This window comes from Megalops cyprinoides, chromosome 12 (assembly GCF_013368585.1).
Source record: "Megalops cyprinoides isolate fMegCyp1 chromosome 12, fMegCyp1.pri, whole genome shotgun sequence".
Lineage (NCBI taxonomy): Eukaryota > Metazoa > Chordata > Actinopteri > Elopiformes > Megalopidae > Megalops > Megalops cyprinoides.
Window position 1 is genome coordinate 27,359,827 of NC_050594.1, and position 27,503 is coordinate 27,387,329.

Sequence of the window (27,503 nt, forward strand, 5' to 3'; positions counted from 1 at the left end):
GCGGCAGTGTAGCACAGTGGTGAGAGCAACACCACTTTGCATTAGCATTGTGGTATTATATGGGGGGAGCAGTACACTTGCATTTTGGTATGTTTGTATGCTTGCTCTCTATATCGATAATGGTGCCTTGTGCCACCCCTTCCTTGTGTCCTTTTTTCAGAGGCTGATAATGCCAGGCCCCATGGCAATGAAGGCTGACAGCGGCTGGAAGAAGTCAAAGAACACTGGCCCAAAAAAGCGGTGGACGACAGGCTAACCTTCTTTTAGCCATGTGTCACCAAGACTAGTGGACATGTTCTTTAATGTCACACTTTAAAAGCATACTCGCTCCTGCTCGCATGAGCCCTGAGGTGGGTTTCTGGAGAAGCTTTCTGACCTTCAGGTTCTGTCCGTCAAAGGGCAGTGAGCCGCTGACCAGCGTGTAAAGGATGACCCCCAGGCTCCAGACGTCCACCTCGGGCCCATCGTACTTCTTGCCCTGGAAGAGCTCGGGTGCAGCGTAGGGCGGGCTGCCGCAGAACGTGTCCAGCTTGTTGCCTAACGTGAACTCGTTGCTGAAGCCGAAGTCGGCGATCTTGATGTTCATGTCTGCGTCCAGGAGCAGGTTCTCAGCCTAAAGGGGACGCAGAGGGTCGGCTTCCATGTCAATACAAGAAACTCGACGCAAGCACAAATATTTTGCAGAAGATGAAAAAGCCAAGAGTAATATAGTTGGCACTGAAGCACATAGGACATAAGTACTGAGTAACCAGCAGACTAAGCTCCAGGAGTTTAAAATCTACAGTGCATTCAATTAAATGGAACTGAAAAAAAATCCACTTTTCTACAATATATAACAAGAATCATTTGTTGAAATGGATTTAAGGCACAACAGAATTAATTCAATTCATTTTTTTTTTTTATTTCTATCTTTCACTCAAATGATGTAATCTCAGCAGGGGCACAGAACGGAGATGGTCTTTTGTGCGTAATCTGCAATCTGACAGCAGTGACGGCCCCGGGATAACAGGTGTCAGTTGACTGACAGATCACAACCTAGCAAATGAATGACAAAGACGACGATGATGCAAGTCATACGTCAAACTGAAAACAAGGCAGGGAGCTCAGGCCTCCCTTTCCTTTGCTGTGCCTGAAGAATTAGAGATATCTGAGCTTTTATCCCTGTATTCATAAATCATTCATAACACACTGGAGTGGAAACAAAGTGAGCACGGGCCGGAGGGGGTGCTGCCGCGTGGCTTACAGAGAATGCAGCTTCCTCCCCACGCCGGCTCTCCCTGTGTTAGGTGAACGGGCTGCATTAAGGGCACTGGCATGTGAATAATTAAAGATTACAGAGCAGTGCTGAAAGATGGTAGAGCGTGCAATGTCAGAGGAATTCCTGTGTAAGCAAGTGCGGACTGTGGCAGTGAGCAGACAGATAAGACCACACAAACCTGCTTCTTACCTTAAGATCTCGGTGTACTATGTGTTTTTGATGACAATACTGCACTGCCGACACAATCTATAAAAAAAAAAACAATAAAACAAACAGACACCCATGTCACGAAACTGGGCCAAAATGTGAAGGTGCTGAGTTACTGAGTCATTGCAAATGCAAGTTGATTATCAAGTGAAGAAATAATGCAATCAGCCAGAAAGTGTCAGAAAAACACGCATTGTGTTCATTTCCTAGAATACACATCTTATGCCTCACGTCAGTGTTCTAATGTTTACTGTGAGGCACTAGCAGACCGTTACCACTGTTAACACTTGAGGTCTTTGATGGAGCTTGTGATGCAGAAACTACTGCTTGCCTGGATCTGCTGGAGGTGCAAGAGGTGACTAACGCCACACTCTTTTTTTCCATAAACTGATGGGCTTAATTGATGGGCAGTGTATCAGGCTCACATTTGCTTTAATGGTGTAAACCTTTTGTGACCACAACACCAAATCCCTGTTAAAATTACATCTGGACCCTTCCCTTGAACTTCAACACTAAGTAAGTGCAGTTTGCCCTGGGAGGGCAGATATTCTGGAGTCCTATGCCTGCACTGTATGACTAAACTAAATTCTCAAACCCTCTTCCAAAGTCCTGGGACTTGTAGTGCAAAGATACAGAGGAAAATGCATTATATTAGGCTCTGTTATTCCATTAACAACTTGCTTGGCATGCACTCTTCTCCTGAGTGACTCACAGTACCTGAAATCTTCTCATTCTGTGGCACAATGGATAGCTGAGATGCTTGCTGAAAGTTACATCAGCACCAACTCAACCTAAATTTAAAGAAACATTTTTGGCCTCCTCCTTGAAACTGTTCTGATATATACAAAGCCAACCAACATAATTTTAGGTCATGCTTTTTCTCTTTTTTTGCCACCATTTCTGGATTTACCAGCTTGTTACCCTCTGCCCCCACATATTGGTGGTGGAGGATAGTGAATGCAACCCACCAGCACATTCACTCAACAACATTGATCGTTTTTTCACACTACAAGTCCCACGTTGCACCAGGAGAGCATATGCCAAACAGGGGATAGGCCCGTCTTGCTGACATCATGTGAGCGACTCATAGGCGCCGTGATGAGTCAAAACGTGTCTGACAGCAGTGGGATGAGGGGATCCCAACTGTAATGCCCGCCCCTGCCCTGGCAGAACATAGCCAATTTGTTCCGCTGCTGTGGGCGCTCGCTCATTGCTGGCTGATGACATATAACTGACTGTGCCACATGGGAGCCCCAGCACAGCAATAAATGGCCAGGGCAGGACACAGGCCATTGCCAATGCATCTGGGAAATACACGCACTTAATGCAGAAAGTCATGGAAATATTTATCTATAATGGGATTGTAATGCCATGAATGAAAGGTTTTTAAAATGGATGCAATACTTTTAATATGAGCTCTTCAACTGATAAAATAATTTGTTACACTGCAAGATGCATCTACTTAGAATTCTAGCTCTCCCCTGCTCTGAAAGAGTAAGTTTTTCAATAAAATCAACCAACCTGATGACATGCACTTGCCATCAAGATCTTGAAATTGTTGAATAGAATTCTAGAAATCTGACCTCCTTACAGGCACCAGCAAACACTTTAGTGCTCTTGCAACCAGATTCTGCTCAAACATAGGGCAGTTTCAAACACATCTTGTGAAAGAACCTCTGTTTGTTGACTCCCAACAATAACAGGAAATCTTACCTTGATCAAACATGAACTCACAGTATGAAGTAACATCCATCTTCATCTACCATTTAACATGTTTTTCCCCCCCGGTGTCATATTTTACACTTGGGATTTTCGAGATTTCCAGCCATCCCCTAAATTCACAGGATCTATGACCACCATCACAAAATCATGATCTTAATCATTAGGTACAATATCTTAAAGCTCTTCTAAATTATACACTTTTTACTTTTTCCCATGAATTTTGAATTAGTAAACAGTGCTCCTAGGGATCTGCTACACCCTTCAAACTGTGAAGGCAAAGGGTGCTGTTTCCAATGCTCCGGCACTTCTCCATGTTGGCTATTTTTCAGCTGACCCAGAAATGCACACCTCTGCAGAAGCAGGAGCCTGCATGCATTCTGGAACTCACTGAAGAGCAGGGCTCTGCAGGGCAGTGACTTCACTGCTGTAGAGGAGAGGCCCCTGCAAGGTTTCCACCCAGGCGGATGCGGCTTTGTTTAGCATCCTACGCAGCCACACCTCCGCAGACGCACAGGTAGCTGCAGGTTCAGACACCTTCTAGGACTTTTTTTTGGGTCAGGCCTGTTTTGGCAGGCCACACTCATTCAGGTGAAAGCCTGACTAGCCAACACCAGTAATGACTGGGATTAATATGTAATTAAACAGAAAGGTGTATAGCAGAACAGTGTGTACAGCCTGTGGTGTTGTGTGTGGGCAGAGCGCTGGGCTGAGCCTGAATCTGAAGGGGTTAGGAGATGAACCGACAGCACTGCACCCTGCTGAACTGAGAAAGCAGGCAGACTGTGCTCTGTCAGTCATTCGGCCTCAGTGACACACATTCGCTGTGTTACACTTCCCCCTTTGAGTCTCCTGCTGTGTGCACGGGCTGCGTCCCAGCCAGCGAAGCGTGGAGATGGGCTCTGCATCCCCGCCTCAAAACTTGTTTCTATAACAATGCAGTAATGACGGCTGGCTTTCCCGGGGAGCGCTGGGTCGGGACGGGATAATGACATATGGCTGGGGATGGTTTGAAATGAGCACACTGCAGTACCTGTCTAAATTTAGCCCTGGCCTCCTTTTCCTTCATTCTTCCATGTGCTACGAGGTAGTCGAAGACCTCTCCTGCAACGACAGAGTACCAGAAGTGAGACGGGCATGACGGAGGGCGAGATTCAGTCACATTCAGAAGCTGGCAGCCCTATAGCTCTGGACGAAAAAACACATGCATCCAACATCAATTTAAACAACATCAAATTCATCCAAAATCAAGTTCAATCCAGTACAGAAATGAACTATGCAGCCTGAAAATGAAACTTTAACATCATCTGACATGCTGAAATGTGACAAAAAATAAACCAACTTCCTAATCATATGACCAGAGATAACCACAGTAACTTTCATTCTTCATATGCAATGATTCCACAAAGCTGCTCCCTGGAAAATTCAAACTCAAGTTATCCTTTTATTGCTGGTCCATTCAAAACATCAATCAGTCGTTAGAGGAGAAATGGCTTTTTCCAGGCCCCCATCCCTGTAATTCTAAGGGATCAGAAAAAGGGAAAGAGAGGAATAATTGAGATGTGATTGAAGTCCCTGCACCAATGCAAAGAACTGTATTCTGGTAAGGAATGACTGAAGGACATACCCCCTGGTGCCCTGCCCTGTAATTGGATTCTCATGGCTTTAACTTACTTGTTCAGAAACGAGCTGCCCTGCAAAGGTGCATGTTCTTCTGTTAGCCACTGCTAAACTAGGCAGGACCTAACAGCCCCGGCCCTGTTCACTACCTGTGTCCCAGAGGAAACTAGCCCAGGCTGGGAGAAGCTTAGCCTGGCCTGCCAAGGAGTGCCAGGTTCTCTCTCCCTCTCACTCTCTCTGCCTTTCAAGCACATAGACACATGCACGCCCGCACACACACAGGCAGAGACACGTGATCCACTCCCCTGAAGAGCCATGCACTGACTCCCGCCACGGGGCATGTTTAAGCCCACAGACGCGCCCTGTCAAAATCTCTGCGTTTGTACGGCTTTGCAAGCCTTGTGTGGGTTCAAATGCACTGGGATGGGAGGAATACTCATACGAAACTACCCAAGTGTGTGCTATTCCTGTTCACTCCATTTGGACTGTCTGTCAGGTCCCAAGGGCTTACTGCACACAGTCTCTCGCATGCTGGAGCTGCTCGTCCTCTCGCTCCCTCCCTCTCTGTGTTGCTCTCTCCTGGAGTCTACAGCCATTGCAGATGACCGCGGTGTGCATAAGAGTCTCTCCACACTGGTTTTTCCCCCCTCTCTCTACCTCCCTCCCTCTCTCCCTCCTCCTCTCTTCCCCCTCCCCTCACTTTCTCACTGAAACGTGATGGGGTTCTCTCGTGTGCTGCCGGTTGCTGGTGGGCCTGGGTTCCCCCTCAACGTGATAAAAAAACATGCCTCCCCACTGTCGTGTCCTGAATCCCGGCAAACTCGCCTCCCACACAACTGACCAGCCCTCCAGCTCTGCCCCGCGGAGGCAGGAAGGCAGACGCTGCCCGTGGTTTCATTCGCAGGACCTAATCCTCACTCTGTAACCATGCCTGCGGCCCACAATGCCACGCGTGCATAATGGCAGAGCGCATTCCGTTTCTAACTCCTGCCAAATCCAAATATTTCCGCTCGTGTGAAAAAATTACACTTCAAAACTTGCTTGATCCGGACTCTGAAGTCCTTGCGATTTAGCTCATGCCCTGAATGGAAATGATAGCTTCTTGCTGAGCTAAATGAGAAGCTATGTGGAAGAATGGATTTGCTCATCTAAGAATGTGCCATAATGTTCTGAAACTTTTCAAATGACTGAGTAATCTGAGCCAAGCATGAGCCCGTTTGATTCATTAGCATAAAATGAGCTGAACACTTCATGTGAATTCAAAGAATCCAAAGAAAATATAAATATGAAACTCCTAAGTTTGGTCAGAAATAATTAATATCTGATATATGTAGCTATACAGAGATAACTGCTGGAAGACAGATACAGGTAACTAGATGAATAGCTTTTATAGCAGGCTTTTATTTCATATTTTCATAGCAACTCAACATCTTGATACTGTGGTCTCTTAGCAAGGTAATTATACATTCCACAACAGAATGGAAGTATGGAAATTAAAGTTTACGACAACATATGCTTAAAAATGACGGATTGTTTTGACTGGTTTCTATTATCATAAATGAACTGACGTATCTTTTTTTAGTAACAATGCATGTTTTGTATACGACATGCAAATAATGGTTATGAAAGACCCTCACTTTCCCATTCCTGGGAATCCTGCATCTAAGTGGAGTGGAGACAAACAAGATGGCCTGACTAAGTCAGCAGCTGCATAGCAACAGCAGGGGTAAAGCTGGCATACTCAGACACAACAAAGTGGCATGCGTGCAGAGTGTTGAGGGTAGGGCTTCCAAACCTTTCTGCTTTTCACTGAAGCATGTGAAGACCCGCGCCGGTTTAGGCTGGTTCAACCCACTCACCTCCACTGGCGTACTCCATTACCAGGTACAGGGTCTTCTCCGTCTCAATGACCTCAAACAGCTTCACTGCAAAAGGAGTAGAGAGTTCGACTCTGTTACATGACGAAGCCGTTCAAAGCATGCTGACATCTTCATTAAGGCGTAAAGTTAATGTTTTTTTCCCCTCATTAAACCCTTTTCCCCAGCCACATCTTGGCACTCCTGTGTCGTCTGAGAGCACAATTAGTAAACAGTCTGGAAATTAGGATCAAAGGAACATCACCCACAGGCACTAAGAAAACAGACATTCCTAAGGTCCAATATAAAGGAGGATTTAATGAGAAAAGGTTCACTTCAGCGTGAGACTGCCAAAGGGTCCTGTCAATCACTGTACCAAAGGTGGAACAAGCAAGCCCTGAACGCCGGTTGCCAGAATATGGAATTATGTCTGAATTGTGATCTGAACCCAAACCCAAATAATCAACACAAGTGTGGAAGGTTTAGAAATTCACACACTGAATTCTTAATCTCTTGTTGAAATCTACTTGTGTGTTCTCCAGTTACTGAAAGTGAATGCTTTAAGAGTAGCAGAGGAACACTGTGTCCTTGGTCACATGACAATACACCATTGTGTAACTGTGTAATGAAACGCATGTGGATACCCCAGGAGAAGAATCTGCTAATGGAGTACAGGAAGTGTTACTTTCTCAATCAAAGGGTCCCTGCAATGCTAACATGCCTTCCACCTTTTACACGCTAATGTGTTTGTTTGGAAAATGCCTGTATCCAGGTTGATTTTCATAGCTACATCTATTGTCTCTCTTCCAGTCTGGATTTACACAGCTGAGGATAACTTAGGATAACACAGGGGTTCAAAAGCAGTGCCTCGGCTGTGAGACAAACCTGTGAACTTCTGATTATGAGTCCATTTCACCAAGCTCTGTTCCTGTATGCACTGCGTGAAGGAGCCCTACTAACAAAGTACGACCGCATCAACAGTCCCTGCTCTGTCATGAACAAGTTGCTCCCCACCACACCGCAGTGATTGTACTGTACATGTATTCCTCTCTCTCTGACAGGAGACATGAGCCCTGTCAGCGCTGCACAGCTCTTTTGTTATACCCTGTGTAGCCCTCAAAGGAATGTGTCAGTTACACCACTCCACTACTTTCAACCTGCCTTTTCGAGGGCCAGAGGGGGCACGGAGACATGCTCTTGTTCATAGGGGGACGAGATGGGCTGTCACAGAGCCAGCGTGGTGCTCGCTATCAGAGTCCTCACGCGAGCACCAGCCGCAGACGTACTCACTCCAAACTCTTACTTTCGCTTTTACTTTCGCTTCGGCTCAGAGCCTCGAGGAGGGACAGTCGCTCCCCTCCTAAAGTACCACAATCATCTTTTATTTACAGAGCTGCTTCCTGCCTCTCTGCCAGACAGCGCTGATGGGGGCGGGGGGGTTCACATACATGGGAGAAACCACTTCAGTGAGGGAATGGTGAGTAGAATGATCAGTCTACAGCCTGCGTTTCCTTTTTTAAGACCACTGGAAAGTGGTATTTTCATGCCCGTAATGCGGATGTGAAGAGAGACTTCAGACACTCACGGCCAAGCCTGTCCTCTTTTCTCTGTCCTCATGGTGTGCCCACTTTTGGCTTGTAGTGATGGTGTTACTGTTGGGGGCCAAATGATCAGCTCTAGTCACAGGTGACCCTTACCGACCTGCCATGTGACAGGTCTTGCATCACACATTGTGACGACTGTGCTGTTAACCGAGATAATGCGGGCATAAAGGCCGAGCAATCAAAAACAGCGGGCAATTCACCTGCTCATTCAGCGGACAGAAAGCATTTCTCACTACCACTCAAGGCTCAGATCCACTGAACGGCCAGATGGCCTTAAGATGCAGCCCAAGCATCAAGCAGTTTATTCTGCTGGCCTGTTAATTATCCTCCTACTAACATGTGTGACATAATGAAATATCTTGGACAATGTTTTTATGGAATGCTGCCTACATTCCTTTTTGTCAATGAAACCCACCACAAGAGCTTGCTCTACAGACTACAAACAAAGCAAGATGTACTTGCTACAAATAACAGCAGTAGTTAACAGTAGCAGTGTCATTACTACTAAAGCACTCAGTATAGTCACAGCATTCAGCTGACTGAAGCAGACCTTCTATATGGCTGGTAAGCCTGGCTTACCTCACGCCAGCTCCAAAACAACATGTAGGGGAAATGGGGCCTATGTCGTTGCCATGGTGCCGCCCCCCTGTGTTTGGGATTTAATGTGTCCCGCTGTGAATGTCACCCTCACAAGGCTGACATAACAGAATCGGGCAGTCGGGCAAAGAGCAGATGGAGTCATGTGTTCTCCGTGGAGGGTCTGGTATGGCTTCTAACCTAAAGCTGGTGAGAGGGACTCACGGCTAGACACAGCTAATCCAATGTTCCCCTTCTCTTTGAGGCTGACAGCACAAACAGCACCCAGGGAAACCCCTGCTCTGAGCACCAGACCGGCCCGCGCTGTGAGGTAGAAACTCGTATTGTCACTGGTCCTTTCATTTAAAAAGAGGTGATATTATCGGGGCTCACACCAGCAGCGTGTCTCCTCTGCTCATATCTGACCAACTGCCAAGCCTTTTACTTGCCCAGACTGCAGTGTCTGTGAGCACCCAGCTACCAGCACCTCGTGGCCCACTCTGTACAGCTCATCTGTCTTAAAGGGGGAGCTGACGGACAACCTCACCCCGATTTTTCCAACACAAAAGTCTACAAGCTCATAGCAAACAAACATCATGTCATCCTATGAGGGGCAGCAGAGAGGAGGAAGCTGAGTGAGAGAGACAGCATCCAGGGAGCTCTGCTACAGCCCAGGCCAGAGCAATCAATCACAGAGCTGCTTTGCGCACACCAGGCAGGCTGTCATCAGCTATACCATCTTGTCAACACGCTCATGCCTCGCAGCTATCCCCTCTTTGCGCATCTGTTCTGTGTCCAGAGCAAGATAATGCTAATTGGGTAGAGTGTTAACAACCGCGTTCAAGGCAGCGTTAGCCACGTGCACATTTAATAATAGATCTAAGGTGATACAACGGCTCACAGAGGGAATGGCTGAGCTCACAGGCTTAGCGCAGAGGAGGCTATTGACGATAATCTCGAGAATATGACAGTAATAAGGCACAAATGAAATTTTCAGAAAGGAAATCAGATTATAAATGTGTTGGAAATTAAATGTCATCAGCTTTTCATCCTCCACCCCCAGCCATTATTATTAACAGTGAATCCTGCTTAACTAATTTCATTTCATATCTTTACTATCAGTAGAAGAGGGGTAGGTAAGTACATCATCGGTATCCAGAAACAGGACTAAGGATGTAAAGAAACGGAAACAAACGCATTACACCGGACAACCTACATCGCGGCCGTCTTTCAAGCTGGTTTACCAGCTGCAGCAATGCATTGTGGGACTGCATTACTCATAGCTCAGACGCCACAGTGGGAGGTGCAGCTCACAGCCCATTTCCCAGATTTTGTGAGGGCTGACCCTGCAGGGCGATTGCAGGCTGGCACCCCCACCAAGTGTGCCGCAGGTGATCTGCACCAAGCGCGCAGCAATGCATACTCTTACGGCCTGTGCCCTGTCTCTTAACACACTCCCAATCCCTGCACCAGCTGTCCCGCCTTGTTCAGGGTTCCTGGAGCGGGGGGAGTGGACGGTAGCCTGCTGAGGGAAGGGAGGGGCGACAAGGCGCAGACAGGGGGGCCAGAGGCATGTGAGGGGCTGTCAGATGACCGCGGGACGCAACAATGACGCACACACAAAGCGTGACACAGGCCGCCTTTTGTGCTCCTGCGCCGGGCCTGGCCCAGTGAATGGGATCGGACCACCACCGGTGGGAAAACAATAGGGAATCAATGGGGAGGACGGGTGGGGGGCTCCCTGCAGAGCTGAGTGGACAGGATAGCAGAGGGAAATCTCTGCGCTCCAGGAAGGACAGCGAAGTGGAGGGAGGTCTCTGTAGGGCGTGGAGAGACCCAGTGGAAAATCACAGATTCCAAGCAGGATTCCCAATTTATCACTAAGTATCAGCAGAAGATCAGCTGATACACACAAACACACACCATAACCAGAACTAAACATTAAAACTTTACAGTATGGAAATCACTACTTACCTATATTTGGATGGTTTAAGATCTTCATTATTCTTACTTCCCTGAAAAGCTGCAAGAGAAAAGAATACTGATGTTACTTCAACACATTTGACAAAAGGACACATAAGGAAAAAGATTACACATACACACACAATGAAAAGAACACTGGTTGTGACAGGAAACTATGGGGACTAAGAAATAAGGTGCCTGAAACTGACACATTAGCCAGCAGAACGTCACATGAAAGTCTACAGTTACGCTGTATAATTTTAAGATGTACTACTGCTTTCAGAAAAATCTGAAACAATACGTTTAACAGGTGTGCCACTATAATATCACTGTATCGGGGTAAGAGGAGCTACAAAGAAGACTGCTTCTGATATGTTCTGTGGGTGGAGTAATCTGTCACTTCTGCCTCTGAAAATTCACTCACGACACTCACAACTGTCACAAGCATTTCCACTCAAAAGTTGTACTATGCATATCGTTTTGGGGTGGATTCTTCAATCAATGTATGTGCTGGTCTATGCGGCGGCTGACGGATTCTGTCCATGTTGGGGTATGAACTGGCTGCCAGTATGCTAAAGCACACAAAGAAAAAGTTGTTTGGCAACAGAAGGGGAAGACAGAGTGGGTCAAAGGTCATGGAGAGTTCCCAGCCAGTGACTTCCTGAGGAACTTCCTCCGGCCCCACTTGAAGCCTCCCTCTCTCTCACGCTGGACACGGCATCCAACATGCAGACTGATTAGGTGGGAATGCTAAGAACTTGATCAGGGAAGAAGGCCCCTGGTCAAACTAGGGGGACGTTGGTGCAGACAGATAACCATTCTTTGCACGACTGCCTTTCAATAGGACAGAGAGCAGCCACTGTCATCAACCACACAAGTCTGCCAGCGCGTGTGAGGGCTAGAATAACACTGTTAAGCACCCCATTCCAATCAGAGATAGGCACTACACTTGCCCAACACTTTCAAGCAGAGTCAACCCTGACTTGCTATCAGCTTTTTAGACAAGTAAATTTTTTGTTAGCTTTGTACATACAACTATGTAATTTTATGTCTCTTCAGTAGCATGAATGAATATGTATCCACTATAACAATCACGGTTAAGAGACAGATCCATGAGATGACTGTCTGATTACAGTTAAAAATCATGACCAGCACTCATAAAATTCTTATACTTCTCTAAGCCTCCAAGTGATCCTCCTTAGCTCAAGAGGCAGAGAACTGCCATGTGGGGACAAACCAAAAAATCTCCAAACAGGTACACAGAAAGACTCCAGGTCCAACATCATAATGTAGAACAGCAATAGAGAGAATATACACGCTTGCAGTTCTCCCTTCTGAAATACTGGACTTCAACTTGTACGAGGCCATTTTACTGAAGTATGAAGGCCTGCTGAGTGGCAGGTCCATGGGAAGCTGTGACATCAATCACTACTCTGCCGTTTCTATAGAAACCACGTCTGTGCTGTGAGGTGACTCACTGAACTCGAAAAACATCTCTCGGTTTTATAAATTCTGGAGCCGCGGCTCATGTATCTGTTAGATGTATGCGGCTTTGCGAATGCTCAAAAATAATTCTACCTATTTACCAGCTCATAAAAATGATCACATTATTATTTTCTGGACATGAAGGGAAGCTAAATTCCACTTAATTGCACATTAAACAAAATTCCCCGCTTACAGAGGATGGCAACGTGAAGACGACACTGCTTCACAGTCTCGGTGGGTGACGTCTCTCTGAACAATTACATAATGACCCCGGGAGCGTGCGGATTGGTCTCATCGCCAGCGTTTATGAATTACACACCGTGGTAAAAATAGTACCGAGAGCGATCTGGGCGCCGCATAAAGACATGGCAGATCCACCCACCCGAGCTGGGGCTCTCTCTACCAGCTCCTCCCGGTTTGGGCAGGCAGCTCAAATGGGCAGCGAGTGGCTGTCTCGGCAACCTCTACCAATGCCCATTCCAAAGAAAAGCCCTGCGTGAGGCCAGGAGGGCGGAGGCCAACAGTGCCGAGGGAGGGGGGGGGATTGGGGTCCCTGAGAGGAGCAGAGACCCCCTCGCACACACACGCTCTCAGACACACACACGCGTGTGACCTGACCACTCTGACACGCCCCGAGCGGCGTCCAACCACGCTCCGCTGACACAGAATCATGTGACCCCGCACTGGAAAAACACATGACCGCGCGGGCACGCCGTGGAGATGTGGGAGATGTCTTGGGGAGTGGAATTCCAGCTCCGCCCCACAGGGGGGAAACAGAACTGCACGGAGCATGTGAGGAGGTGTCAATCAGAGGCGATGCAGTCATTCAGCCGGGACAAAAATAACCCTCCCTCAGTCCACAAACACAATGCCCTGAGGGTATTCATTTACACATTTATCTATGGTACATATCCTTATTCAGGATGCCTCACAGAGAATTAGGAAATACAGTACAATATTACAGGAAACGTAAAATATCATTTTACATTTGCTTTACGCAAAACACATTAGGCAGTGAATTTTACATTAGACAGGCAGTGATGGTATCTGGAATGGCACAATCTCTGCTTGGGAGTCATTTCCATTCCTGACCACAGTGATAAAAGACAGTTACACACACAGGAGGACTCGCCGAGCAACCGAAACTCTCAACACAAATGTCTCCTTCGCTCGCTTCACAGAAGATATTCCTTGGGGCGAATATGGAGTCTGCTTGCCTCATCTCCGCGTACTCGTCTGCCTCCAAAGACGCCAAACCCCGCCCCCGGCCCCCGGCGCTGACGCAGGCCTCCTGACGTCCGGAGGGGGGGAGTCAGCGCTTTGCAGAGGGCATCACCTGCCAGCGTGCACTCCATCTGTCCTCAGGTTCTCTCCCTACTTCCTGCACGCAATCTCACAATCGACTCATTAATGCTCAACAATCGATGAAGAGAGAAAAAACGGCCCCTTCATCAGTTTTCACAGTCATGATCGGGGCGGCACTGCTCCCTGTCGGACGTCAGGAGTCTGAGGGAACGGGAGAAGGTCGCCGCCCCCCCCCCCCCCAAACCGCTCCTTAACGCCAGATTGGCCATGAGATGCCAATCGGCTGGCCCGTTATCTTACCTCTGATGCCAGGTGGAGACAATCAAGGGCTGCACAGTCTGGCTCTGAAACGTGCTAATCTCCCGAAAAGCTGAAGGGGGGGGCAGGATGGGTAGACGGGATGGGGGCAGACTGCCTCCCTGTTTAAGTTCCTGCATTACCGCGGCCCGCTGCCGAGGCTTTCAAAGTGAGGAGATAAGTACTCCTCCACGGGAGATCCAACCTCTTTAGGCTTGATCCGACTGGCACCGAAAACTAAGTGCATCATTTTGTCATTGATTTCTCTTAAAAGCGGCTCTCTGCCCACCCCGTGCCCTACTCATCAATCTTTCATCAGATGGGAAAGGACGGGCCCCCCCTCCCCGACGACCGCCCCAGCCTGTGCTTCATTACTGCATGCAAACTTCCTTTATGGGCTTTTACCGTCCAGCTCGGAGACTGCTGTACTCCTCAAGTCTGCTGATAGGGCTGTTCTGACCCTCTGTCAAAATAGCCCTGCTGTCCAAACTGCCTCAAGATACTATGATCTTTACCTCTGTATTACCACTGACATAAGACACCCTCTCAACCCTCACCATCAGGCATTTATTATTGATCTAACATAGAAATAGACCATTTTGATAATACAGCATTATTATGTTGCAACATGTTCCAACACAACAGTGATGTTGAGACAATATGTATTATGCATTGTATATGTTACATATGTAGCTGGTGGCTCGGTTTTGGGTCTGCTGTGCGTTTCTGACTGTACCCCAAGACCAAAGTCCGCAACCCGGGGACCAAACTGCACTATTCTGTTTGTAGGCTGTGACCTCACGATCTGTAGCAGACATTCATATGCTCACTTATGCTACTGAGCTTTGTTACCTTTGGTTGCTAAGCTACTGTCACGGACAGCTGACTTTAGAGAGAAACGCCTATGATGAAAAGTGGTGCAATTCCACAGGGACAACCTAGATATACCCTGAACCCTCAAATATTTGCATGGTTATGAATCTCAAAGAATCCTGAGATTAACGGAATCGGGAACGAAATTTCAGCGCCAGCTCTTTTGATATAGGGGTCACTATGAACAATCGCAGCAATCTCTGAACTGCAATCAGGACACTTCACAATTAGAATGGATGCTACTACGCCTGGGTGACTCCCTTATCTCCATGCACTTGGCCCGTACACACAGCTAACACACAAACAATTCATCAGTGCCTCACCCCACCTGGCAGGCTACTCTGCTCCGGACACTGGGGTAAAAAGGTCCTCCCAGCCCATCACAAAACCTCAACCGAGGAGTTATATACTGGCGCTGTTCAGGGGCCAGAGATTCACTGTACGGCACCCAGGCACTGAGTCAGTACTCCTTCGATTGGAGCTCCATTACCACACATCCACTTTGGTTTATTAGACCAGAGGGCTGCTGGTAACAAGAGTTGTTTTTATGATTTCCTCAACATCAGAGAGAGTGACCAAGCCAGCTGGAGACAGAGCGGGAGAGAGAAAGAGAGACACCCCTTTTACACTGGCCTGGGAAACTGGGCTTTTCCTGGGATTTCCTGGGTCTGCCTGCGTTGTAAACGGGTATTCCGGGGTTTTGAGACATTTGAACGCTACCATGCCCTGGAGCTGGGTAAATTCCCAGGTCTGCTTCAGTGTACAAGGGGATCCCCAAGGTTCATTATTTCTATATGGTGCAGGCCTCACTTACAGACCAGTATTCTTCTATTGTTGGTTGCCCCTACACCTAAAATTACTGTCAATTTTGATTCCTTTCTCAGAATTTCTCATGATTCCATTCAATTAAGTAAACCAATGCTTCTCAAACCGAGGGCTGCAATATTGTGGGGAACTGGATTCAGATTAGCACCACACTAACTGACACAGAAAACAACATAAAAAACAAGCCTGAAACATATCGACTCAAAAATGTCTAGGCTACTGCATTTTTCTGTATGTCACTGCAGTCCTGTATCCTAAAGGCAACTGTCGTAATAACTCAATGTTCCACAAACCCTGAGAGCATGAAATTTTAATCAATCGAGACTGCAAGCTATCAGTCTAGCAAAGTGTATTAGCTGGCCAACAAATAGTTTGCTAAAACTGATAACTTTGTCAACAAGAAAAGAAAAAGGATGATGGGGAAAAGAGGCACATAGGACCTTTGCGGTTTTTCTCTTTTTTGGGGTACTTCATACATACATATGTCCTCCCTAAAATGACTTTGTGAACTCAGTGACATTATCAGACATAAGGGCTCTTCATCAGACATTTTGGTTTTTCCTCACCAAACTGTGTAATTTAAGAGAGGCATGGAGCTCAGCTTACTTAGCAGATCCTTTTCTAATCATTTCACACACTCTGACTGGCAAAACAGGGACTGGGGTGGTCCTGTGTAAACAGGGGGGGAACCCAGGAAATGAATGGGTTCGCAGCTTGGTATAAACAGGCCAAAAGAGAGACAGAGACAGAGAGCTCTTAAAACACTCAGAAGGCCAAAGCAAGAGAGAGGCACCAGGAGGGAAAAAAAGACCGTCACCTCTGTGCATTGAGGGCACCACACAAGCGTGGTAATGCTCTGATTTAATCTGGGGCTCCTGTGCGAGGGCGTTCGAAAACACACTCCACCCGGCTCTCACGCCCCCCTCCCCTACTGAAGACAAGCCAAACAAGCAGCCCCTTCAGATCCCATTACCACACAGCCCATGAGCCTCAAGCCTGACCTCACGCTGCGAGCTCCCAGCCTGCCTACACACAAGGCCTGCCCAGCCAGCTTTCTATACACCACCCAGAAAACTTACACACATGTGGCCTAAATCCTGTTACTTCTTTACTGTTTGATTAAATTATTTACTAACTTATATAGCTGCAAGTCATATAACATTTGTTTTAATGCCATACATGTGTCTGGACAGAGGGGGCCTCCTTATGCTCCTGGACTAGGATTTCTTGATGTAATCTTCACTTTAACCCTAAAATACTGGACAACAAGGCTGATCTGGGGCCAGTGATTACGGGCTCACTCTTCCTTGTGATTTGAAAGAGGGATGCTTAGCTCACAGTTAAAATCATCTGTGGAAGGTTGCTATGCCTTAGTGATCTAGCATATGGCCAGGATAATGTCCATTTTAATGCTTCTGTAGGTTATTATCCTGTCAGACAGGTAACTGTATGAACTGAGGAAGCCACTTTTGAGACAGTGCAATACTGACACAGTCACAGTGTAACCCTGCACAGATATCCCTCTGCTTTGTTGTGTTGGGTTTTGTCCTTTAACTCAATGGATACTGACTGGGTACGTAAATTAAAGCAAACACAAAGACATAGATGGGGGCTGGGCAGAGACCGAAGGCCTTGCAGACTCTTTATTGCGCTATTGGCTGCTGGCTGTGGGTGTGTGCCCGTGAGTTCCTTCCACCTCATGGCGTGTCGTCCTGTAGTACAGTAGCCGTTCCTCTGTGCTTGGGGTGGGGTTGGGTTTCCCTCCACAAGAGAACATGTACATCTATATTTAGCTGCAAAACACGTCTGTGACTTTGAACATTAAACCAGTAACCCAATCTACAAAACAACAACCCCCCCCCAGTCCCCTCCCCAGTGTCTACGGGCACCATTGGTTTCTAAATTTGCTTTGAACCAACCAGACATGGGTGATCGCAGAAACGGGTCTTTGATCTCCTGTCTCCACCGGCAGCCCAGGATCTGGGCGAGTGACATCACCGAAGCCCACTTCCCGTTTCCCTACAGATGACGCCTGCTGCTGATCCGACACCAAAGCATCTAATAAACGGGGACTAATTACACACTGAACTCTGGCTTTGTGGGAAACCCAGACAGCCTCAAACAGACATTCAGCCATCTGCATGTCAGGACTGGTATGACCTTTTCACCTACATACAGAAATGCCTGTGTTTCAGCATGGGAGTGGTGTTAGCATGGCTACAAACCACAAGCAATGCTCTTCACTGTAGAAGAGGCTGGTGTTCAGACCTCTGCTTCTTAAGTCTGAGCACAAAAATGGAATCGCACAGAAAGGTGTAGAGGTTCACAGAGCTGTAAATCTCTGTGAACAAAGGAATACGTCTACACTGATGTTCCTGAATTCACAAAAACTGCCAATCCCTTCAGCTAGAAGTGATATGAGCTGATGTTAACGTAAAGGCTCGGTTTGTCTCCTTCCTTAATCTACCTTCTTTCCATGACTAAATAAACACTGAAGACATCACATAAAACAGACATGGCCAGTGCTCCAGGCACTTTCTGTGAGCGGTGTTTTTGGCCTTAGCCAATACTCCCGTTGGGGAGTTACTGAACACCTCCCTCCCTGTCAGGCAGGGTGTGGGGCGCAGCTGCAGAGGTCACACGGAGCCGAGGCACGCCCCTGGCCGGCTCGAGGTGGTGCCCCTCCCCCGCGCAGGTTTCCGGGGCCGGGGTGACCCCGCGCTGGACGCACTCTGGCAGGACAGCTGCAGGAGAAGGAATGCTGCGGTCTGGGCGCGATCGGCCCTGTGGAGCGGCCGGTCGCAGTCTCGCCGCGGAAACAAACCCCGAAACCTCTCCCGGGGGGGGGCGCCTGAGGGAGCAAACCGAGAGGGGCGGAGCCCTGTGGCGTGGACCCGCAGCGAGAGAGGCCTTGGGAAGAAGGCTCGGGACAGGACGAGCGGTGAGAGCTTCCTCTCTCTCGCTGTTCGGCTCTGTCAGTGCAGCCTGCACGGTGATAAGCACAAACAGGTGAGAGTGCGAGGACGCAGGCCTCCGCTACTCCCGCTGCCGGCTTCTCAATGACACCTGACTGTGCGTGCGTCAGCGGCGGGAGTCTGACGCAGACCCACACGGCGCATGTGAGTGGAGGACGGGTCGGGGGGAGGGGGGGTGGACCGAGGAGCACGGAGGAGGTGCAGACAGGGTCGCTTTCCTGACGCCCACACGCAGCAAACAGGGAAGGGACCACTAATAACGAGCACGCTGTATTTTTATACTTCAAGGTTGTGTGCTTCTGTTCGTGAACAATACCTCTCCCCATGTGTGACATCAGAGTACAAGTGAATATGGGCTTACACACTGATCACCTTCAAAAATCACCACCTACACAACAACCCCCGCCTTCCCCCGGATCCTGTCCCCCTGACCTAAACTCCACTCAGGCCTGCCTCTGGGTGACTCAGTAATACGAGGCGCTTAAGTGCATCGTCACATGCCTGGTTTGATTTGTTCTGACCATGTTCCCCACTGTGACACGTGACGGTCGTCTTCGGTGGACTCTTACATGCTTCCAGGTGATCAGCTGGATTCATTCTCCACGCCACGGGGTGGGGGGTGGGGAACGCAGGCATGCTCAAAATGCCTGGGAAAACAGGATGCTTTTATTGCAATAAAGATTTTATGGATCATCAGAGCATTCCGCCCACACTCCGCTGTAAGCTCTGCAGTCAGAGGAGGGAGGTCTCCCTGAACCTGTGTATGTGTGTGTGTGTGTGTGTGTGTGTGTGTGAGGCTGTGCGCACGTGTGCCAGTGCTGTGCACGTCACTGAATTATTTAAACCAATAACATTATGATGCTGAGGCAGCAGTTGCTCCGAGTGCCTTTTAAATGTCCTTTGTGCTCTCCAGCATCTTTAACGACGCACGTGTGTTACCTGAACCGGGGTAGAGAGAGCCGGCGCGGGTTTCTGCAGCTCGTGGATGTCAAGCCAAGCCTTATTAATTAACACACTCGAATGTGACTCCGCTGTCATCAGGTGAACGCCCAACGTGATCGAACGTTTTGTGCCTTCCACCTTCTGCTGGGTGATTTAATAGCAAACACTGCTGCGTAGTCCACTTTCAGAGCAGTTCGTAGTAGAGTCACACCCTTGACACCCTGAGATACAGGAAACCGCGGCAGGGGTGTGAGTGTCAGAGGGGACAGAGGGGGGAGGGGAGGCGCAACCCCCGCACACAGCTGCAAACGGGTGCAGACGCTAGTGCGATCACACCGCTTTCCAAAATTATCTACCAGACCTCTGGAGGATGAATATCCAAGACAGAGAATTTATGTACAAAAAATGAAAATCATAAGCTACACGTAGACTGTGTGCACTACTGCAGCTCTGAGGCAGTGAGTCTAATATAGTGTGTTCTGTCTGTTCCCAGCGCTGAAGGTGTGTGCAGTGTGACTGCACTCCATCTGTTCCGGTATCTGTGGGCCCCAGTGAATCATCTCAAAAAGGTGCCCGCTCAGAGCCCTGAGGGCGCACGGCCTCCCCACACCCGGGTTTCTGGGGTTGCTGAGGAAACCTGTGAGCAGGACCATGGGGGGACCACTCCCTGTCCTGGAGGTGTCTGAGAGGACACTATCCTGCCAAACAAGCCCCCGCTTTACGCGGCTCCGCTCAAGGAGTGGCAGAGCTGGACTAGCCAGAGAGCTCCTTCACTGTCATTAGCTCACCTATCATTACGCTTAAGAGCACGCTGCGACTTCACAGCTGTAAATCTCACACTGTTTTTCTCCTTCCCTCTGGACGCTTATCAGCGTTTCTTCAAAATACCATTCTGCTTTTAGCAATTCCTGCTCAATCTACCTCAATCTGCCCCTAACCGGTTCTGAAAAGTGCAGAGCGCAGCTACACGGCGGCCGGCATGGTCGGGATCAGGAGGGACCGAGAGTGGACCCAGAGAGGCGCCATGTGTTGGCCCAGTTGTAGCACCATATGCTCTGCGTTTCTGTGAGACAGGCCTGTAGAGCTGACTGAAGCTCCGTGACGGTCAGAGTTAGCCAAATTTCCACACAAAGTGCACAACAGCAGATGCAATGTAATGCTGGTTTTAGGAATGACTGATCAGTATCAAGTGAATACCATGAAGGAAGGTCATGTTGCTCTTATTGGGTACATATGTGCACATCAGTACAATGGAGGCAAGTTGCTCTCAAGGACAAGTACTAGGCACTATGTAGATGATAAAAACAACAGTTGGAATATGACTATATTTTAGTATGTGTTTTCGGGTTGAAACAACTCTTTTAATATGAAAAGACTGAGAGAAGCCACTTCCACTGTGTCCATGAACATTTCAGCCTTTGCCTTCTTATCCACACAGGTAAAGTATCTGTGAGATGGCCATTTATGTCCTGTCCATTCACAGACATTGCCATAACCTAAATAACGTTCAGGCCACCTCCAGTGTCCCTATAGATCTTCCCAGGCTGCTATACATGCCTAATTGGCTAATGGCCCAGTCTCCCCCATGGTGTTATTGTCTTCTCATCTCATACTTCCTGTCAGTATAGCTAGCTGTAGGAAGTGTGATGTCGCTGTGATGTATAGATGGTAACACAATGTCTATACACAGAGTAACGCCGTCTAATGCCTCAAGAGTCAACTTGGATAAAGCTGTCTGGCAGAAATGTAAATTATGAAACACATGCTGTTTTTTTTTCAGCTGTATCCATTTAAAAATTAAGTGATTTACTGTTGCCATGACGCTCTTCTTCAGATAGCCTCTCTTAGGTGCATACAATACCCAACGGTACACAGCAACAAAGAGGAGAGAGAGACCAGTAAAACCCTTTATTTAACATCTGACTTAAAGCATGAATAAAATATGAACAAATAGAAATAAGCACACAAAGCAAAGAAACAAACACAAAAACCACAATCAAAAATCACCACCAAACCTTAGCCTAGCCACAATGAAGCATTTCCACAGTGAAGACCTTCATTTATATGACACACAGCTACTTCCCCTTCTACCCAACAAATGCTCTCTTTGGGGGAAATTAAGAGTGTAGGTCAGTCACCAGCTTGTAGTAAGACCACTTTCTTACACAGACAGTCAATCCATTCAAAACAAAAATGAAGTCTGTTGACCCAACACCCTGCGTTTTCTCTCTGTGCATACGCCAAAGTGCCTTCCCAACGTGAGCAAACATATAGTTCATAAAACAATCCCTGCGCCTTTTTTTTTTAAACATCATATGTTGGTCCAAAAATAAACAGTCCTCCACAAAACCCCACAGTGCATTTCCTGAGGGTCAGGTGACCTCCTCCTCCTATCAGGAAACCCAAAGGCACAGCCCAGCACATACTGCTTCTCAGCTGTAAGACAGGAGGGGTATCTGCGCCTTTCAGAGCAGTAAATCATGCCCTTATCTTCGCTCCTTGTGTCTTTTGCATGATGAAGGACCCAGGCTCACACCCTTTCCCCACCGGTGTGTTCTGTAGGAGGTCATGTCCATTTACGAGGTTATGTGCCACTGCTGTAAAGCCTTGCTCTAGGTCTTAAACTGCATTCTCACCCTTAATGAAGTGCACTAAGTGATGATCTGAAACACTAGTGAGGAAAAAACTGCAGCATTCATGACTATTAATGAACCACTTTGACAAGTATATTCCATTTAATTTTGCTGCAATAACTCTCAGAGCTGCCATCTTATTGCCTAACATCTGGGTTTCGGTCCTTCCAACACACTAAGCAAACCGAACTGAGAGAGAGAGACAGAGAGAGGGAAGGACAGAGAGAGGGAAGGAGAAAGGAAGGGAGTTAGGGAGAACATAACGACTCATATCATCTACCACAGAGGAAATCATCCCTGTCACTCCGCTAACCAGGGTGACCACACTCCCTGACTAAGCAGACTCATGCTGCTGTGAGATTGCACGCAGCCTCCTGAGGAGACCCACAGTGGCTCGGCTCTGGGCTTCTGACAGAGCCCCCTGCCTCCCACCTCCTGTCTGCAGGACACACCCTGTGAGAGCCCTCCTGCTCGCCGGCCTCCTTTTTCCAGGCCCTACCCGGGAACGCCAGCATCCCCGCTCTGCGTGAGCTGACACAGAGTTCTGTGAAATATTAATGGGTGCGAGACAAAGGAGCCGAGGAGCCGCCTTGGCAGGAAGTTGCCGGGGAGAACTCGGGTGGAAGGAGGCCATGTTAGCCGTGTTTAATGCAGGCTGTGCGAACCCTGTGACACTAAAAGAGTCATACATCTCGTGGCAGTGTGCGGTTGGACAAAGAAAAGAAAACCGGAGAAGAAATGTACAGCTACCATGGCTAACTAAGTTCAACAGCCATTACTTGCTATCAAAGGTCTTCATGGCTTGCTTTAAAAGGATGGACGTCTGCTACAAGAATGTGGAGTTATTTTCCACTTAGTTTCTTTATTAATATCAAAATATCTGTAGATAAAATCTGTGGCTAATTTAACTAGAGGCAGTGTTTGTTTAAAAAGTACCATTATGGCACAATAAATGCAGTTCGCTGTCTCTCATACAAATGGCAAAAAGGACAACAGTCTTAGTGACTAAGTGATGATCGGTTACAATGCTAATGAAATCGTCTCATCTGATTTCAATTACAATGCAGCATATCAGGTACATTCATATGCATACAGTAGATATTTTTCCTAAAATACAACACAAGATGTATGCTTTGTACTTTTTTATTCTGTGAGCTACACTATCAACTTATTTCTGTAAATGCTCCAAGTTTTAGTGCTTACCAATTATTTCAACATTGACACACAATTTTAAGGTCTTATGTTTTCCATATGACTTTAGGTAAAGCCAAAATAATTTATACAAGTTAAAGAATATTCACAAACAACACAAAACATGAACATTAACAATTCAGTGTTGGACTTCTTCTAAACTGTCCAATAAACTTCATCGTTACTTCAAAATCACAAAGCACTGCAAGAGGCCAAATTTTAAGGGACTCGGGAAAATAAAGAAAGAAGAAATTTTTAAGGGACTCAGCTGCACATCCAGAGATGAATTAACATTATGAACCCTCTCTGAAGGGACGAAGGTTCAATTTGTGGCACTGTTTCTTTACTGCTCACTTTAATGTTCACAAAGAAGATGAACACATATGTACATTTCCACATTTCCACTGAGTTTAGAATTTCCTGCATAGGCTCAATGCATGATGTGATGAGTCTACAGCTGTAATAATGGCAATTAAAAACCCTGCAGTCACCTTCAGTGGAGTGGTGACCCTGGCCTGAAATGGCACCGCTCTCTGATCAATCAGGAACACCCCAAAGGAGCTGCGTGCGCACAGGCCGGCTCCTTCCCTCCTACAGCAGACCATCTGTTGAATACCGAGAGGAAGTGCACCCGCGAGGTCAGCTGCAACATCACCGCGTTACCTACCCTGCCTCCGAGGCATCGTGACAATCAGCAAGCCCCCGCAATATGATTCATCACTGCTGTCAGGTGCGCGGCACCTGGCTTCTCTCGGAGATGAAAAAAAAAAAAACCCTCTGTATGACACTTCCTCTCGGCCACGTGAGGCTGTGCCTCACAGACCACTCCGTCAAAGGAATGCGTTCGCTTCCCACCTCCCCCACCCCTCCACTCCCACGCTTGAACGCCTCTCGGAAAGAGGAAATCCACTGAAAATAGCACAAGGATTCACAGTGACGGCCAGGAAGCTCTGCTAGCCTGAACCAGGCAGGTAGAGAACTGTGCTCTACACTGTGGTGGCATCTGGGTTCTACAGGTGTGAACAACAGAAGGGGCTGGTGGCAATCCTGTAAGCCTCTGTATTGACTCAAGCCAATTACCAACAATCCTCTACAGGCAACACAGACACACGTTCGGTGACGGCAAACGTACACACAAAGACAGCAATACTCTCCCGCAAACACGCCAGTGCACTCACTCAGTGCACTGTACACATGAAAAAGACAAGTACCAACTCAGACACAATCACAGAGACGAATAAACGGTACAGGCTCGTCCAAACAGACACACACAAACACACACACACACACAGATGTTCCGAGAAACAAATACCAACTCTTGAAAATATCTGGTGTAGTCCTGAGTGGTGACACCTTTTACACAGAGATCCAAGAAGTGGTTGAGGGGCACCATTTCAGGCAGACTTCACTCACACTTACTGTTGGGATTTTTCACGCTCACGTACATGTGAGAGACAGCACGACTCACACACACACTGAAGGAGCGCACGTGCATGCTCGCACACATGAAGCAGGTTCTGCACGCTTGTTTGTGTACTATTCATGCACATGTGACATGACAGGGAGCCTCATCTGTCAACATGCTGTGAAAGCACCGTTAAAATGATAGAATAAGCCAACAGGGATGGACGTATTCACGCTTGCTCTCACATGCTAGCCAGATAGCATCATGTGGGTTTGTTAAATTGGAGAAAATGGAAAACTGGGAAAAACTGGAAAAAATCCCCAACAGTTCAGTTCAGAGGAGATGATTTAGTGTAAGCACTCAGGTCTGAAATGGGGTCCTATCTTTGGTGCAGAACAAGGAATATCAAGCCCCCAGTCTGCACCTAAGAGGACAGGCAGCTAGGAAATGCCTGTGCTAAGAAAAAGATTTCATTTTCAAAGACTTATGGCTTTTTAAATGGTTGGCATAAAGTTAAAAAGCTTAAACTTGATTCTGATTTCTTAAGCTCTTTTCATACCAAGCCACATCAACCAATCTGCCAAACTGCCAGCTTTAAAAAGCTGGCTTTACTCTCTGGTCACCGTTAATACTGTCAACTGATGCTGCCAAAACACTGGGAAACTCCTACTGTGGTACATTTTGCCCGTGGCACGTCATTGTATATCCGAATGTACATCAAAACTGTAGACCAATCTTATGGCACATTTAACCAAAATGTTTGAACAAAAGAATGGAAAAATACATCGGCAGCTAAGGAAGTACTTCAAACTGTTTTAAGCTCTGTGATTGGTTAAGTGGTGTTTGTGATGTATCATTTTACGTACTAGTTGTACTCATCATATGAACCCTGGTGATTCACCAGCTCCATACACACTGCAGAACTGGCAGCCTGTGGCTGGATTTAAACGGCCTTGGAGGCGACGTTTCGAGAGTCAGTTTCAAGAGGACTGCCAGGCTCCAGCTAGGCTGCGAGTGGACCCCTTTCACACTGAAGTGATGGTGGGTCTGACAGGGAGGTAAAACTGATAAGGCAGTTTGTGCTGCCGTGTGACAGGGGTTTTAAATAAAGTGGTCAATTATGACAATTAGATCCATTCATTAATTCAGCTGAAGCACCCTCTGATGGAGATTCAATGTGAACGTAAGCTCTTCTGCAATTCTTTGTGATGGAGCATCACAAGATTTTTAAGGGATGGTTTCCGATCACAAGGTGAGCCCTGTACTTGTTTAACATGCAGAGCCACTAATTCAGCATCAGAAATCAAGCCCTGCTTCTGCCCACTTTGCTGGCCAGTGATATAGCCCACTGAACATTACTTGGTGATTTTTTTTTCCAGTGTGTTGTGACCTATTACATGAATGTGTGTGCAAGTTTGAGACTAAATGTGCACTTGTGCATGCCGTATGAGTGTGTGTGTGTGTGTGTGTGTGTGTGTGTGTATGTGTATTTTGTTGAATGTGTATGAAGCTGGAGTATTTCAGTAGTTTGTGCCTGAGATCTGAGTTTTTCATCAATATACTTTCCAGTGCTGTGTGTGCAAGCTGTGTTTAGCATATGCAACAGTTAAAGCAATGTGTACGTTTCTGTTTCTGCAACGCAACTTCAGTTATGTCCCACAAAATTCCACATAAAATGAATGAAATGCAGGTTTCTATGGGTGATGGCTGGTGTTGGCCATTGTTTTCTCTGCACTGTCTGCACTTAAGTTGCATTTCCACTGTCAGAGCCCAACGGAAAACCTACAACCACAAACTGTGCACCCTGAATCAAAACAGACAATGGAACAGCAGCTCAGAGTCGACAGCAAATGACAGTGAACTTTTCAGCAAATGTCTGAGAATATTTTACAATTCTAGCAAGCAACAAGAATGGCTCTGAGGTTAATCAGATGACAAAACAAAGATAAAATGCTCAATACTTTAATGTGCCTAAGAACAAATATTTCCCAATAAACAGATCTGCCTTCCCGACTTTTACCTTTGGGCTGTATGCAGTCTTATTGAAAATAATTTCATGGTACTTTTAACAAGAAAGTCATCTTTCTTCATGGTGCCAATGAAAGATCATAAGCCATAGGGTATTTTGTGAAGGTCTATATGATTTAACTAATGCTTGTTAGAAGCACAGGTTTTTAGTTTTTAGCTCCATTTCCTGCCTGTGTGCTGAGATCTCTCCATCCTCCCCTGCAACACCCACTCGATGTCACACGTTGCTTTGTACCTGGCAAGGTACAAGAGTCAAAAGCAGGTCAAAAGCAACCCCGCAATACAGTTTGGCCATATGAAAACTAGCAGTTCCCTGCCGGATGCAGTTCGAGGCATACTTGACATCCCTGAATAAAGTGTACTGCCCTTGCACCAGCTGCTATGACCACATCAAGGTGTAACCTTTAATTTAACTATGAATTTTCAATTTAACTACCACGCTAGCTTCTTGTTTTACCAAGCAGATAGTAGTTGTCTACATAAACCTTCAGAAATCCATTTTATTTCCTAGTACCAGTTCAAACAGTGGAAAAATCCCTAGAATTCTGATTGTCAGGCGCTGTCAGACCTGATACACAACTCCTTGATTTTACTCTGATACAAGCTCAACAAGACTGGGAATAACACTTCCTCCTTAACCTTACGCAGCGGTTTCTATGGTCCACAGTAGCTTGTTTTCACACTGCAATGCTGATCAAGTCTACATTGTTTAACCTCAGCATTTGGGTAAACCTACTCTTCA

The 27,503-nt window shown here is 47.1% G+C and overlaps 1 protein-coding gene across 10 annotated transcripts in view; it reads right to left on the bottom strand.

Annotated features, from left to right (window-relative positions):
- mark3a (MAP/microtubule affinity-regulating kinase 3a) overlaps positions 1-27,503 on the bottom strand; it is a 52,574-nt gene that overhangs the window by 12,737 nt on the left and 12,334 nt on the right. For all 10 annotated transcript variants that reach the window (XM_036541651.1, XM_036541649.1, XM_036541650.1 and 7 more), the window contains exons 4-8: positions 10,815-10,863; positions 6,664-6,729; positions 4,218-4,288; positions 1,448-1,504; positions 377-613 (exon numbers count right to left, since the gene is read on the bottom strand). In XM_036541651.1, coding sequence (XP_036397544.1) covers positions 377-613; positions 1,448-1,504; positions 4,218-4,288; positions 6,664-6,729; positions 10,815-10,863 — 480 coding nt within the window. The remainder of the gene's footprint in view (positions 1-376; positions 614-1,447; positions 1,505-4,217; positions 4,289-6,663; positions 6,730-10,814; positions 10,864-27,503) is intronic.